The sequence below is a fragment of the Condylostylus longicornis genome, unplaced genomic scaffold (assembly GCF_029603195.1).
Source record: "Condylostylus longicornis isolate FDR11 unplaced genomic scaffold, ASM2960319v2 ptg000030l, whole genome shotgun sequence".
NCBI classification, from domain to species: domain Eukaryota; kingdom Metazoa; phylum Arthropoda; class Insecta; order Diptera; family Dolichopodidae; genus Condylostylus; species Condylostylus longicornis.
This window is the reverse complement of record NW_026577999.1, coordinates 9509039-9523943: the sequence shown is the minus strand read 5'-3', so window position 1 is coordinate 9523943 and position 14905 is coordinate 9509039. Positions and strand designations below refer to the sequence as shown.

At 21.1% G+C, this 14905-nt stretch overlaps 1 protein-coding gene across 6 annotated transcripts in view; it reads left to right on the top strand.

Annotated features, from left to right (window-relative positions):
- LOC129607845 (uncharacterized) overlaps positions 1-12787 on the top strand; it is a 96877-nt gene extending 84090 nt beyond the window's left edge. For all 6 annotated transcript variants that reach the window (XM_055519054.1, XM_055519050.1, XM_055519051.1 and 3 more), the window contains 3 exons: positions 6142-6354; positions 7669-7782; positions 12183-12787. In XM_055519054.1, coding sequence (XP_055375029.1) covers positions 6142-6354; positions 7669-7782; positions 12183-12448 — 593 coding nt within the window. In that variant the 3' untranslated portion in view covers positions 12449-12787. The remainder of the gene's footprint in view (positions 1-6141; positions 6355-7668; positions 7783-12182) is intronic.
- Positions 12788-14905: the final 2118 nt, after the last annotated feature.

Here is a 14905-nt window from a genome sequence, read left to right as displayed (position 1 = left end):
TTTCTAATCTTCATTAATGTATAGAAGAAACTAATTAATCTAATGTAAAAATTCTACACTTCTATACAAAAATTTTTAGCTGCGCAAACTACAGTATTACGATAATACGTTGATATTTTTCAATACAAAAGCTACTGCCGCCATTAGACGCTACTGTCGCAATTAGGCTCTACTACACATTTTATAAAAATATCGTGCTATGATTTAATGAAGACAGCATTTATTTAAATTTATTAACTAAAAGAAAATATTTTTAAATATTATATTAATCTTAGTAAAATTCTACATCAAAGAGAAAAATTTATTTATTAAATTTAAAAACACTTTAAATAAATTCTTAATTTGACAGTAATTTCATTATTTCAATAAATTTAAATTTTAATTTAATGACTTATGTATCTTATAATCATGTATTGAATTTTAATATTACTCAGTTTTATTTTATTTCTTATTTAATTTAAATAATTTGTTTTTATAATTATTGATTAATATAATATTAATTACTTATTTTATTTCAATTATGATAATTTTGATTTTTAATTTTAGAATTATAAAATTCTAATTTTTATTAAATTAATTCTTATAATAATTCGATTAAATTTCATTTGAATGATACAAATTATATAATTATAAATGTATAATAAACAATAATTGAAAAATTTTGCCAAATAATATATGAAAATATTTAAATAAAATATTTAAATAGTATAAATTTAAATTATTATACAGGAATAGAATATAAGAATTAAAATTTTTGTTGAACAATTAATATATATAAAATCAAAATAAAAATCAAATAAAAAATATTTTAACTCATAACATATAACATTTAAATAATCGTACATAAAATTAAATATGAAATAAAATGCGGAAGAATATTATATATATTATATTTTGTTATTTGATTAAAATTTATTAAAATAATTATTAGAAAATATAAAATATTATTATTCATTTATATTCATTAAAATACTCAAGAAAAATTAATTTTATTTTCTTAAACGTTCTTTAATATAAAAAATAAAATGCAAAAAATGCTGTAAGATACTTTATGCTTCGTATCTATTTTTAATATTAATCTTTGATTAAAAATAAAGAAAAATTATTATATTTTTAACTTTATAACAAAACATTTAAAGTATATAATTTAAGTTTTATTAAAAAAAAGTTTAAATAATCATTTTCATTATTAATATCATATTCATTTTGTATAATAGTTATCATATTCATTAGCAATTCATAAAACATCAAAGAAAAAAAAACCAAACCAATAATCATAAATTTCATATTGTTATTTTTAATTTATCTTAATTTTTTAATAAGGCTTTTGTATAATTAAAACAAAACAAAGACAAGTAACAAATAAGTTATTTTCATAATGAAACAAAAAAAAATGTTAGATTGTATTTTATAGATTTAAAAAATTTAATTAAATAGAAAATAATTTGATTTAATATATATGTAGATATAAAAGTATATATAGGCCGCTTTCTAGTATATCGAATGCTTGCATCTGACGTTACTCATGAATTTTAACGCGACATGACGTACGCGTCATAAGGTCCAATACGCGTTGTAAAGTAACTAATTATTATTTTAGTTTTTTTTTAACGTTTATTTAAGGGTATACAGGGGATTTTTATATGTAACAAAATGAATGATTTTCCAGGTTATTGAAATATTTTTTAAAATGACAATTGCGAAAACTGCTAAATTGCAGATCGCTATAATTTATAAAATCAACAAATAACGTGTTTGACATGATAATCAAATCTTTGACATACTGGGAAACAGCCATATATATACATATATTTGCACCATATAATCTATATATATATATATATATATATATAAATATATATAAATGTTTGCTTATATTAATTTATTTTTTTTTATAATATATGTATTGGCAAATAAATAAATATTTTTTCTATATACACAATGCAAATTTTTTTCATTTTTATTATTTATTTTTTGATTTTTTTAATTTTTTTTTTTAAAAATACAATTTTAGCACGCTTCATTACGAACTTGAAGGATTTTTATATAACAATATATTGTTAATATTTTATCATTGCACTCTCAGTATATGTATATAATTATTATTATAGTAATATCTATATAGTCTTTTAACATAATAATACGGTAGTGTTGTGTAACAGATGCATTTATAATTTATATGTTAAATATATTGATGCGAATAAAGAAAATATCTGTGCCTTAGAAAAAAAACTTAACTACTTAAATAAATTTAAGATAATAGTTTTGAACTCATAAGAAAAAATTACTTATATATTTACACCTATTGAAATAATTCAATCAAATTTTGAAATAATTTAATTGAAAAGAGAATTAAAGTTTTGTTATACTTCATACATAAAGACACATACGAGTACTTATATAACAACTAACAGCTACAATTGCTTGTGTAAATATAAATTCCTATATATTACTCCATCGTATACCGTAATGTTGGTATAACTGGTTTTGAACGAAGAAACTTATTCCAATCCTAAAAAGAAAAACAAAAATATTTGTAATTAATTATACATATAAAATTATTAAATAAATAATTGTAATTAATTAACAGGGCTACACAATATTGCATTATATATAATTAACTGATAATTCATACTGCGATAAGTATGCAAATTGCATATGTATATAGAATTAGTGACTCTCAACATAGTAGTTTTGCATTTTTCATAATATTAAAAGCATTTTTTTTAATAAAAAAAATCCAAAAAAAATTTTTTTATAGAGGTACGTTGATATCTAGCTAAGTAAGACACTTTAATTTTTGAAAAATAAAACAAGTGTTGTGTTCGTTTGTGAAAGCTTCAACAGGTAGTGCAGTTTCTGAGTTCGACATCGAATAAATTCGATGAGCGCTACATTCGCACTTCATTAAAGCTGATATTCTTCTAATTACGACAACAAAGATTATATTATCTTTATCTATTTATATCACAAATAGTATAACTAACTTAACTTGTTTGCACAGATCGCTTTAAACTTTGGTACATACATCTTTTTTTATTTGTAATAAATTTTAGTAAAATAGGTTTATTCTTAGATGAACTGCAACTCCGTACCTTTATTGAATTTTACCTTCTCCATCTTGGTTTTTCAGTTAAAAAATATTAGATTTTTGCAAATGTTGTCTTATTTAGCTGACCTATTTTTTTGAGATAGACATAGAATACGTTTTTTAAAATATTAAGTGCAACAGGTTATATGATTCAATTATTTATGCAGACACATCAATCAAAAAGTAGTGACATTCAGAAAAAAAAAATTTTTTTTCTCATTTTATATTTTTGATATTAACCATTTTAGCTTCTTTACACATAGACAACATGATTTTGAAAACAATATTCAACAAGACCGATCAACAAAGTGTTTGGGAGAACATCTCATCTTTAATATTATTTTGAACGTCTGCTTCCAAAAATAAAATAGGTGCAGTTGAATGGTAACGCTTCAAAACGACATGTTTTTACAATAATTATAATATACTCGTATTATACGAGTACAATAACTTATACAAAAAAAGGTTTTGGTGATGATATCGCGAAAATTTACATTGAAAATAGTAAAAAAGGAAACTTAGCTAAATTAAAAATACATATGTATATGTAAAATTTATTATAATAAACATAAAGAATTTACATTATAGAGGTCAATAGGAAATTTTTAAAAAATTACATTTTTAAATAATATTGAATTTTTGACACAAAAATTTAAAATTTTCTGTATAGCTCACCATAAAACATTCTACTTTTTAAACTCTTATATTATGTCATAAAATAGGCAGTATTCCGTATTACAAAAAAAAACGTAAACTTTGACAATATTTTTTATAAACATTTGACGATAAAGTATTATCAGTATACGTTTCTTAATATTTAATTTGGCATAATATAGCGCTAATTTTTGACTTTTTGCGCTGATTTTGATGTTGAAAATTTGGCAATAGGTTGAAAATTTTTAGGAGGATGTTTTCAAAATTTTATTTTTGACAATAATATTATTCTTCGGAAAATTTACGGAATTCAATATACGGAAAATTTTTATTATAATTTTTTATTAAAATAAAAAATTAGCTTTATCGAAAATTTTATTAAATTAAAATTATACGAGTATTGGAATTGAACAGTCTTATGATTTTTATAGAACAGAAATCAATTTATCTGCAATTATATACGAGACAGTAATAATAAAATTATAAAATTGATTTTTAATTTAATATTTTATATATTAGAGATTTTCATAAACGCAATATTGCAAAAAAAAATAATTGCAAAACTCCATATATTTATCATAACTCAATATGCCATATATTTTTCAACTATTCTAATAGTTAAAAAGTACATATATGGCATATAATATGGCATATATAATAAAACCAAAACAGTTCATATGATTTAACTACACTACTTATACTAATTTCATTATAATGATAAAAATCAGCCATGATCACAAACAAATTTGGTTCGCAACATTTGTTTATGAACATAAATATAGCGCATTTTTGGCTATATATCGAGATATACACTGCGTTTATGAAAAGACCTATTATATATTAAAAAAAAAACAAATAATTTTAAAATGCATGACTTTATAAATTAAAAATAACACTTAATTTTAATTTTTGGTTGGTAATCGTAGAAAAAAAAATTTTGCATGTACTTATTTAAAAAAAAAAAAACAACAAAAATGATAAAAATTTAGTATATGATTTTAAAATATTATTTTAAATTTATTTTGATTTTGATGAAGAAAATTTTAAAAGTAAAAGACAGAAAAAAAAACGTAGTTGTTATTCCTTTTTGCGAAATAATTTTCAATTATTTTATATTAAAAAAAATATTTTAATTAAAATTATTAAAATAAAAATTAAAAATATTAAAAAAAAAAAAAAAGAAAAACAAATATATATGTGTGTGTTGATCCTTTTTCCCGCAATGTTTAATTATATGTAAATGTTATGTGTTATGTGTTGCTGTTACATATATTATTGTATGTATACCAAGTTAAATAATATTATTTATTTTATAATTACATGAAATAGATTATCCAATATAACAATAACCACAATTGAATGTAAAAAATAACAAAAAAAGAAACATTATAATACACAAAAAAAATTAACAAAAAAAAAACAGAAAAAAAAGAAAATAATTAAAAATTCAAATATTCATTCAACAACTTACAGAAACTCTTTACATATCTTGAACCGTTTTCTTCTGGCCTTTCATATTAATATTGTCATCATATCATTAAATCCTTAAAACTACACAATTATCCACTTTCAACACTTGTCTATTGAATAACTCTTTGTTTTTTTTATATAAATGTTGTGATTTATTATTTTATTTTTAAATATTATATATATATTCATATATTTATACATATATATAAGTAATATATGTACGTATGCAAAATTAAAATGTCAAATTCTTTTTTTAACTTCAATATACCTATTTTCAGATGGATACACATATGTATGTTATATATATGTATATATATGTATATATATTTAATCATTATATATTAAATTATTATTAAAATTTTAACTATTGTAGTTTTGTGTCATTGTTATTTAGTTTTTTTTTACTTTAATTTTTAAGCATGTTTTATTTATTTATATATGTTAATGTAGATATATTAAATGTACATAATATATAGTTGTGTTGTGTGTAAATATTATACTTTTTCTTCTTCTTATATCCCCTCATATAACTTTGACTTTCATAAACATTATCTTCTGTCCGCTATATTTAATTTGGAGAAAAAGAAAAAAAATATAAGAACAACAATAATTGGCAAATTTTTTATAATTGTTTATTTAATTGCCTTTGCTATATTTATATATATATAAATGTCCTGTCAAGAACAAGTTTATTTTTTTTTTTACCTTAATTTCAATGTTAAACGCTACACAAATAAAATAAAAAACGAAAAAGAAAAAAAAAAAACAGAATAACATTATAAGAAAAAAAAAAAAGAAAAATTTTAATGAAAAATCTTTTTTGTCCAAAAATTTTTTGAGAAATTTGGTTGACTTTACACTTTTCTCTTCTTTTTTTTCGTTTTTTATTCTTGTTCTTTGTTTTTTTTTCAATTATAATATTTTAGATGACGATGCTGGCCATGATGCCGGTGTATCAGTTTCAAGTTGTAGTCCACAATTAGCTCCTGAGCAAATTGAACATATTGTTAAATCACCACCTGAGCCAACTCGGGTTAAATCGCCAGAACAAATAATTATGCGTTCACCAGATCCAGTTAATTGGACTGTACCATTAGATACTGGTAAAACATTTACTGTGACACAAAATGTTAAGGATGGTAAGTACACCAGCAATTACATTGTTGACAAATTATAATATTTTGCAAAATCATCTATTAATGTCTCTAATCGGATTTTGAAAAATTTGTTTTTTTCATTTCTGCAAAGTTTTGATAATTTGGTGCAATGAATAATGAAGACATGTTCAGATACTCATATTGATAACTAGTGTTGCGAAAAGAAAATTCGATCATGATATGTGAAAAATTTTTCTAACATATTTCCGATCATGCAATTTTTGCTTTCTCAGTATAAGATTTGACGATCTTGTTAAACACTTCATTTACTTGATTTTGCAATATAGCAAGTTAAATTGACATTTTAAAAAATTATTTCAACAAAGCAAGTTACTTAGCATTTCTTCTTTTATTGATGAGGTCCCTAATTCTCTACCTAGTATTTCTTCGACAGTTTATTGAATCTTAATAATGATTTCTTCCCAAAGAGGCTTTTGATGAAGTGATAGCATTTCTCGCGGTCTACTGGCATATATACTTGCAGTTCGGAAGTTTTGGAAATTCTGTGTACTGTAACGTTGGTTTCTGTTGTTATACTGCCTCTTTCTTTTCATTTTTAATCAAATGTCACCTGTCAACAGTTTAAAGTCACTATCTATGTTTTTTGCACCTTTTCTCTATTTCACATCCAATATGAATTTTCTCCATCTTTAGCTAATATATATGTGATCAAGCTGGTTTCTTGTTCTGCCGTTTGGACCACCCCTATTTATGTATGTCTTGTAAGGGAAGATGGTACATTGTTGTTGTTTCTACTCTCTATGCCATGTGTTTGTAGCCCGCTTTTATTCGTAACCGCTCTTCATCGCTCATTAGTATGACTTTATCGCATTATGAATTTCAAGAGGTGCCGTTGTGAGTTTGTTGTAGAAAGACAACTTCCCACAATTGATTTCTTCTGTCAGCACATAGCATTGTATGATAGTGATATTTCGGACTTTGCTGCGATCAAAAGTGGGTTCCAACTTTCTAAAGTCGTTCTGAGTTTTTATTAATGACTAAGGCCTCATCGCTTTCATTACCCGTATCTTTCCGCTATATATAACGGTATTGTCATTTGAAGTAGCTGACTCGGCATGATTATTCCACCTCATTTCATTTATCAGGATGTAAATTTTGTGAGGATTCATTCGTTTTTCGAATTGTGCCAGCCTTGATGCTTCTCGGAGGGACGTTCCATTGTACTATTCTTTTTCTTATTCGTGTTCTAATGTTCATTAACGAGAGATTATTCGTTAAATGAACGTTGGAGGAAAGAATAAATTACTTATATTTATATTATTTAATTATTTTTAGGTGAAAATATTAGCCGCCCTCAAAGTGAAATTAAAGCATCTACACCAATTGACAGAGCATTACCAGCAATACATTCAGCTCCTCCAGAATTAACAGAACAAGCAAAACTTGATGGTATGTACCAAAATGGAAAGATATAAGAAATAAAAAATTACTAAAAAACTATAAAAAAAGATAAAACAAATTTATAAAAGGATTATTGGCTGTATGATTTTTGTTTTCAATTTTTTTTTTATATTATTCAGTCGAAATAAAATCAATTTCGATACTAAAATGATCAATAAAATTTAAATTATTATATACAATGCTCATTTAATAGAAAATCAAATTTATTGCATTATATAAAAAAGAATATTAAAAATTTTTACCATAAACAATAATATTTAAAATGAAATAGAAATTGAAAAAAAATGATTTGAAAAAACTAATATTAATAATAAAATTAATAACATTGAATAAAGAAAAACAAGTATATATAGAAATGAAAAATGTAGAATGTGTGAAAAATATAAGATTCATATGTAATTTAAATACTTCCAAAAATTAAATTATTTCAAATATTTTTTTACATTTTTCATATTAATTAAATTTTGATTAAAAGTACATTAATTAAAAAGATGCAGGATATAAGAATGTATTTAAGGTATGAATATATTTATAAATATAAACACTGAAACTGAATCTATGACTGCAATTAATTGATTGAAATGTAAAAAAAAATTAGGAAATTTCCACTAAAAGTTTTACATCGTTTGTTTAAATATTTAAATGAATATTAATATCTAAGTTATGAAAAATATATTAACTACTAATTTGAAACACATGATTTGTAAAAATCAAACTATAATTGAGTTTAAATCCTTAAAATTATTATTCGGAATATTTGTAAAAAATCATTTTGCCAAACTTTCCTACTAAATATTTCAGCACGATTATGTTTTTTTTCTTTTATTATATGATGTATTTTTAAAAAAATAGGTTAGAATCAGTTATAATATTTAAATATTATAACTAATTTATATTTTTAATTGCATATTTTATTATTAATTTAAAATAAAAAATAATATGTGCCGTTCAAAAATGAATCATTAAAACGATTGTGTTAAAATACATAATATTTCAATTTTAGAATGAAATTTTAAGTGATGCAACTAATACGAGTAGTGAAATTCCTATTACATAAAATGTGATTGCTAAAATATTTTTTATGTTTTTAAAAAAAGAAAATTCCAACTTTATTACCGTTTCTTTTTTCCTTTCGGTGATGAAATTGGTATATTAAATTCTATAAATTTCAAAATTTGTCATTGTGTAAATAATTTACAGTGACATATAGGAGACAATTTAGTAAGTACACAAACGAACTACTTTTATTGAATGGCGCTATTCTAAATTAAAACCTATTACTCACTAGCGCCACTCAAAAAATATAGTTCGTTGTGTAATTTCAAACATTGTCTTCTGTATAAAACTATAAACTATATACATAATGGTTTTGATAATAAATTCCATATTCCGGATAAATGTGATATACATAATATATCTCATATCTCAAATAATTTTCCTACAATAAAAGAAGTTTTTTTTTTTGGAGAAACAAAAGTTTCCCATTATATTCCAAAAAAAATATATAATTTTAATCTTTTTCAAACTTTTAATATAATTTAAGTTATATGTATAACACATATTAAAATTGCATAATTATATCTTTATTAAGATGGAAAAGTTCAAGGGCCTAAAAAATAATAGTAAAACATTAAATGACATTATTAATTTTAAATTAAATTTTTAAATTATTACTCGTAAAAACATAATGTACATTATACTACTGGCAGATTTGTAATATCGATATTATGATATCAGTTCAATACTATAAGTGTGTGTCAGCTATACCATAATATTAAATATTGTAATTTATAAAATTGCAATTTTGTCCGTCAGAGTACTCACATATCAAAAAAAAAAATTTTGATTTGAAGTTTTCAAAATTGAAATATTTGACATATTTAATGTCAAAAAAAAATCTATTAAGAATACAGTTTTAATTTGATTTGTTCAAAATATTGTTGGGGAATGTTTTTCTTGTGAAAGAAGTTACAAAATAATGAAAGAGGAGAAAAAAATCGGATTTTAAGCAATAGAGACAAAATCAAATTAATTGAAATATGGAAAGAGCTTGTTGAAGATTAAGAGGGGCCAAGCAAAATAGCCATATCTATGCGAAAATACGAAAGGAGCTGTATCGAAAATGCCAATAAGAACTAACGGGCTCCATATTTATGTATTTGCTATACCTTAAAATGCTAATACTACATTTGTCTCATGGATTTTTAATATTATATTGTTGAGACTGTTGTAATATTGATATTACATGTCTGTAAGTAGAATCAAGTACAAAATCATATTTTCAACTTTTTAATTCCTGTTTTCATTTTATTGATGTTCAAATTAACACACTATAAAGGAAACTTAAAAAAGTAGATTTAGATAATATTTTCTCAGTTTTAAATCAAACTAGAAACCAATATAAAAGAAAAAATTTAACATTAACTAAAAATTTTAAAAATTTCAAAAATAATAAAATAAAATTTAGAATTTAAAAACATGTATAACATATAATATTATAATTAAATAACTAAAGTAAATTGAATACTTTGCGTATAAAAAAAAATAAGTAAATTTTAACATAAATTAAAAGAATTTCTTATGTACAAAAAAAAACATAGTAAAACAAATTTTTTTATACTAACCGGTATGAAATAACATACCGAGTTCAAGAAAACTTTGCAGTTTAATTGCAGTTGAATAAAATAATTATACAAAAGTAAAAAAAAATAAGAAGAGATGAAATGAATTTAATTTAAAAATAATAAAAAAATCCATACATATGTATAGTTATATGAAAATATATATATATTTAAATAAAAAAGATGTTTTTTTAGAAAACTTCAACAAATTAATTAACTTTTATATATATAAAATAAAAATTGTAGGTAAATTATATTAAAACAAATATAAAAATTTTTAGGTATTATAGAAATTATTTAATAATAATTAATAAATTAATTACATTGAATCAAATTGCAAACATTTTCACATTTATTTTATTAAAAATAAAATTTATATTATCTTTAATTTCTTAAATTAATGTTATATATTTGAACACTTATTTCTAAAATTCTCAAAAAAGCAAGTTTCTTTTTCAAAATTCAAATAAAATTAATTTAATTTTCCCGATAATGCTAAACATAATTAAAGCGATAAAATAAAAGTGCTTTAAAAAATATTATGATATATAATTACTTAATTTTAATTTTAAATTTTCATTTTCAAATATTAAAACAAATTAATTAAAAACTTAAACAAAAGACTCGCGAGAATCCTTCATAACAGTATCCTCCTCTGAACAAGTATTATTTTAATAATTACATTAAATTTTCCCTTTTAAAATTACAAATTATTATTAAATTAATTACCTATAGACTGAGAAAAGAAATATTAGAAAAAATTTACTTAATAGGACTTTTCTTAAAAATTTTTAAACATTAAATTATTTTAATATCCTGGATATTATCGAAAATTGAAAGTAAAAGAAATTCAGTTTCTATTTACAATTAAGAATTTGAATACGAAAAATTTTGTTAAATTATTGTTTTTTATAAGCATTTTGAATTTTCTTATTGTAATAAAAATAAAGAAATTTTAAATCGAAAAAGGAAATTGAAATTTATGCAGATACCATTTTTAAAACAATTTTAATTTTATAATTACAATATTAAGTGTATAAATCATAATATAATAATATATAAAACTGAAATAATTAAATACAAAAAAAATCTAACATTATAAATTGAAATATTTTATTTCAATAAATATTAATATAATTAATATTAAATGTTACAATTTATATTTGAAATCAATGTTAACTTCAAAAAAGAAAATCCCGAAACAGGAATATAAATGTTATAATAATTTTAATATTTTAATAATTACTTAAGACAGTGTTAAAAATCAACAGATTACATGTTAAACATTCTGTATCTTTTACTCTATATATATATATTTAAGTACATATATGTTTATATTATATGTTATATTACATTTATTTTAAAAATTTTTTTCTTTATAATTAATTTAAAAATTTTATTCTTTTCCCTCTCCTATATATTATAATATATTTTATTTATTTATGTTTTTCTTTGTCTTTTTCTATGTATTTTCATTTGCATGCGAATTCGCACCACTCTCCAATCAAAACCAAATAATATATATTAAAAACAAATAAAAATTAAACCAACAACCTAAAAATATAAAATCCAAATAAAATACAAAATCTATATACATATATTAAATTCCAATAAAAAACAAAATACAAAATACCATCCAATATCAAACAAAAATTTTATCAAAAAATAAAACTCAAACTTGAAAATACTACTATATATATATTTTCGCCGAAAATAAAAAATGAAAATCAAAATATACCTACTACAACTTTAAAAAACAAAAATTAGCTTGGAAAAATGCAACTGAAATCAAAAAGGATGATTTTAGTGGCACAACAATATTCATTCAACAAAATGACAGTACACCAACAACAAGTGCATCCACAATACGTACATCAATCGATGGTAGTATTTCAATTGTAGAACCTTCTGAACTTGGTCATTCACAACAACAGCGCACTTCTACAGCGATAACTGCTTCAGATGTTTTAGAAAAGGCTCGTGATCGTTTTGATAGATTCTGGGGCAGCAACAATAAAGAGGACAGTGTCTAAATATTGAAAATTTAGAATTTTCTGAATTATTCTTTTTCTGTTCTCTTTTTTTATCATCAACAAAAAAACAAACAAACTTTAATTCCCAATAACTATACTTATATGGCAAAATAAACGAAAAAATTTGGAAAAAATTAATTAAAAATACACAAATCAAAACAAAAAAAAAATACATGTCACTTTTAAAACTGAATTTCATTCTTCGTGTATTCGTAAATATATATACAATAACATAGATATGAAGCTGAATACATTCAACAATAAAAAAACAACATCAACATTCAACAATATAAATGAAAAAAGAAAAAAGATATTATTTTATACAAAAAAATCCAATATATTAATACCAACTAAATGTAATAAAACAATTATACATAAAAAATATACAATACAAATATATATATATTATATATGAAATATACTCCTTTTTTTTGAAATAGTATTAAAAATAAATTAAAAAAAATATCTAAAATAATGAATTCAAATGAAAGTAAAACAATACAATTGCACCCTTAAATATTAAAATTTACTTTTTAAAAATATTATAACAAAAAATATTTATATACTTCGTAAGAATTATATTTAAATAAATTAATATTTATAAATATATATAAATATTATTTAAAGAGGAGTCAGTTTCAAATGATCTGTTAAAATGTATAACATTAGCAAATTATCAAAAATAAAAAATCTTAAAATTTTATAAAACAAAAATATGTTATTATTAAATATGTTATTATTAATTTGTTATTAATCTTTATAAATAATTAATTAGTATCTTTTTTTGAAATATTTTTATAGTAACATATTACACAATCATATATACAATGAAAATTTTTTTGGTTGCACTTTTAACTTTGAGATTTTAAAACATTTTAGTTCTTAAGATTATTAAATAACTATTTATTTTTTTATGCATGTATACATATTTAATATTATAATATTATCTATATGGTGAAATCGATAATATCCAACGCCGATAAACAACAATTACATCTGATGATCACAAACCGGCAATCAACAATTTAGGCTTAAAAAGCTTTTGCGTATCAACTTTCGCATACAAACTTTTGCATTCAACCGGTTTGTAACTGCTTTAGCTACAAATTATTCTTGATAATTAAATTTTTGGCATTTTATACTTAAATGCTATTTGATTAAACAAAATTAATTTTCTCTTAAAACATTTTCCATTTCACACAAAAAATTAAATTAGTAATTGAAATTTTTTTTTATTCTTTTTTTTAATTCTATTAAATTAGCAAGTTGACGCTATTAGTTATGCGACATTAATTGTTTTTTTGCATTATTATTGGTTACACTATAATAAATGTAGATGTCTTGGTTGACAACATTAAAAATTACATAATGCTTTTGTTAACTGCAATTTCGATTAAAATTCGATGCAAATTTCGTAGCATAATAAATTTAAGATTCAGGCAGAGTTTTTATTTTTTAATTTTCAATACAAAATAAAATACGCCTCACTTTATATTTCTTTAAGTCGAATTTACTCATTTTAAATTTACAATTTATTTTTTTTTACAGTTTATTTTTGAATTTTGTAAATTTTATTTAATAAAGCAAAATTTTCTGCGTACAAATTCACATTATATATTTGCTGCGTACAAATCCAAATACACTTATTTCTTTTTTTTAATGTAAAAATTTTTAATTAAAATTAATTTTAAAATTTCTATTTTATTTGTTTGTAAACTTTTTTTTTTTTGCAACAAATGCAATTAACAGATGTTTTTTGTAACTGCACTTCTCATTATACATATTATGTAACTATATATTTATATATATTTAAAATAATATACTCGTATATTATATAATAAAAATAAAAGTATTTTTCATTACATACCCGTATGTATTTGTATAAATTAAAATCATATGTATGGTAAACATATTTTGACTTTTTCTTTCGGCTTTCTTTCACACAATTCCTCCACAAATAAATTATTAAACTTTATACAAATTTTCATTTTAAAAATTTTACAAAATAGTAAAATAATAATTCATTATAAAAATTCATATTGAATCATTATGTGCAAATAATTACTAAATCAAACTAAAAAAAAAATATTTTAATTTTGAACCACCCCAACTTTTATAAAATTTTAATTAATTTTAAAGCAAATCAAATCATAAAATACATTTCTATAAAATAAATTAAGAAGGAAAGAAATTTTATATTTTTCTTTTGTATATTTTTTTCTATTTTCCATAAATCCTTTATATTTTTTGTGTCATCATTAATTAAAAAATTCATATCCATAAATTTTGGTGCTCAATAGAAATTTTAATTAAAACATGAGATTAAAATTAAAGAATGTTAAGAAAAAAATATTCATACATACACATACATACGCATACATACAAATATATATATACAATGTTTAGTATAATTAAAATAACACTAATTCATATATTCATATTTAAACATTTGTGCAA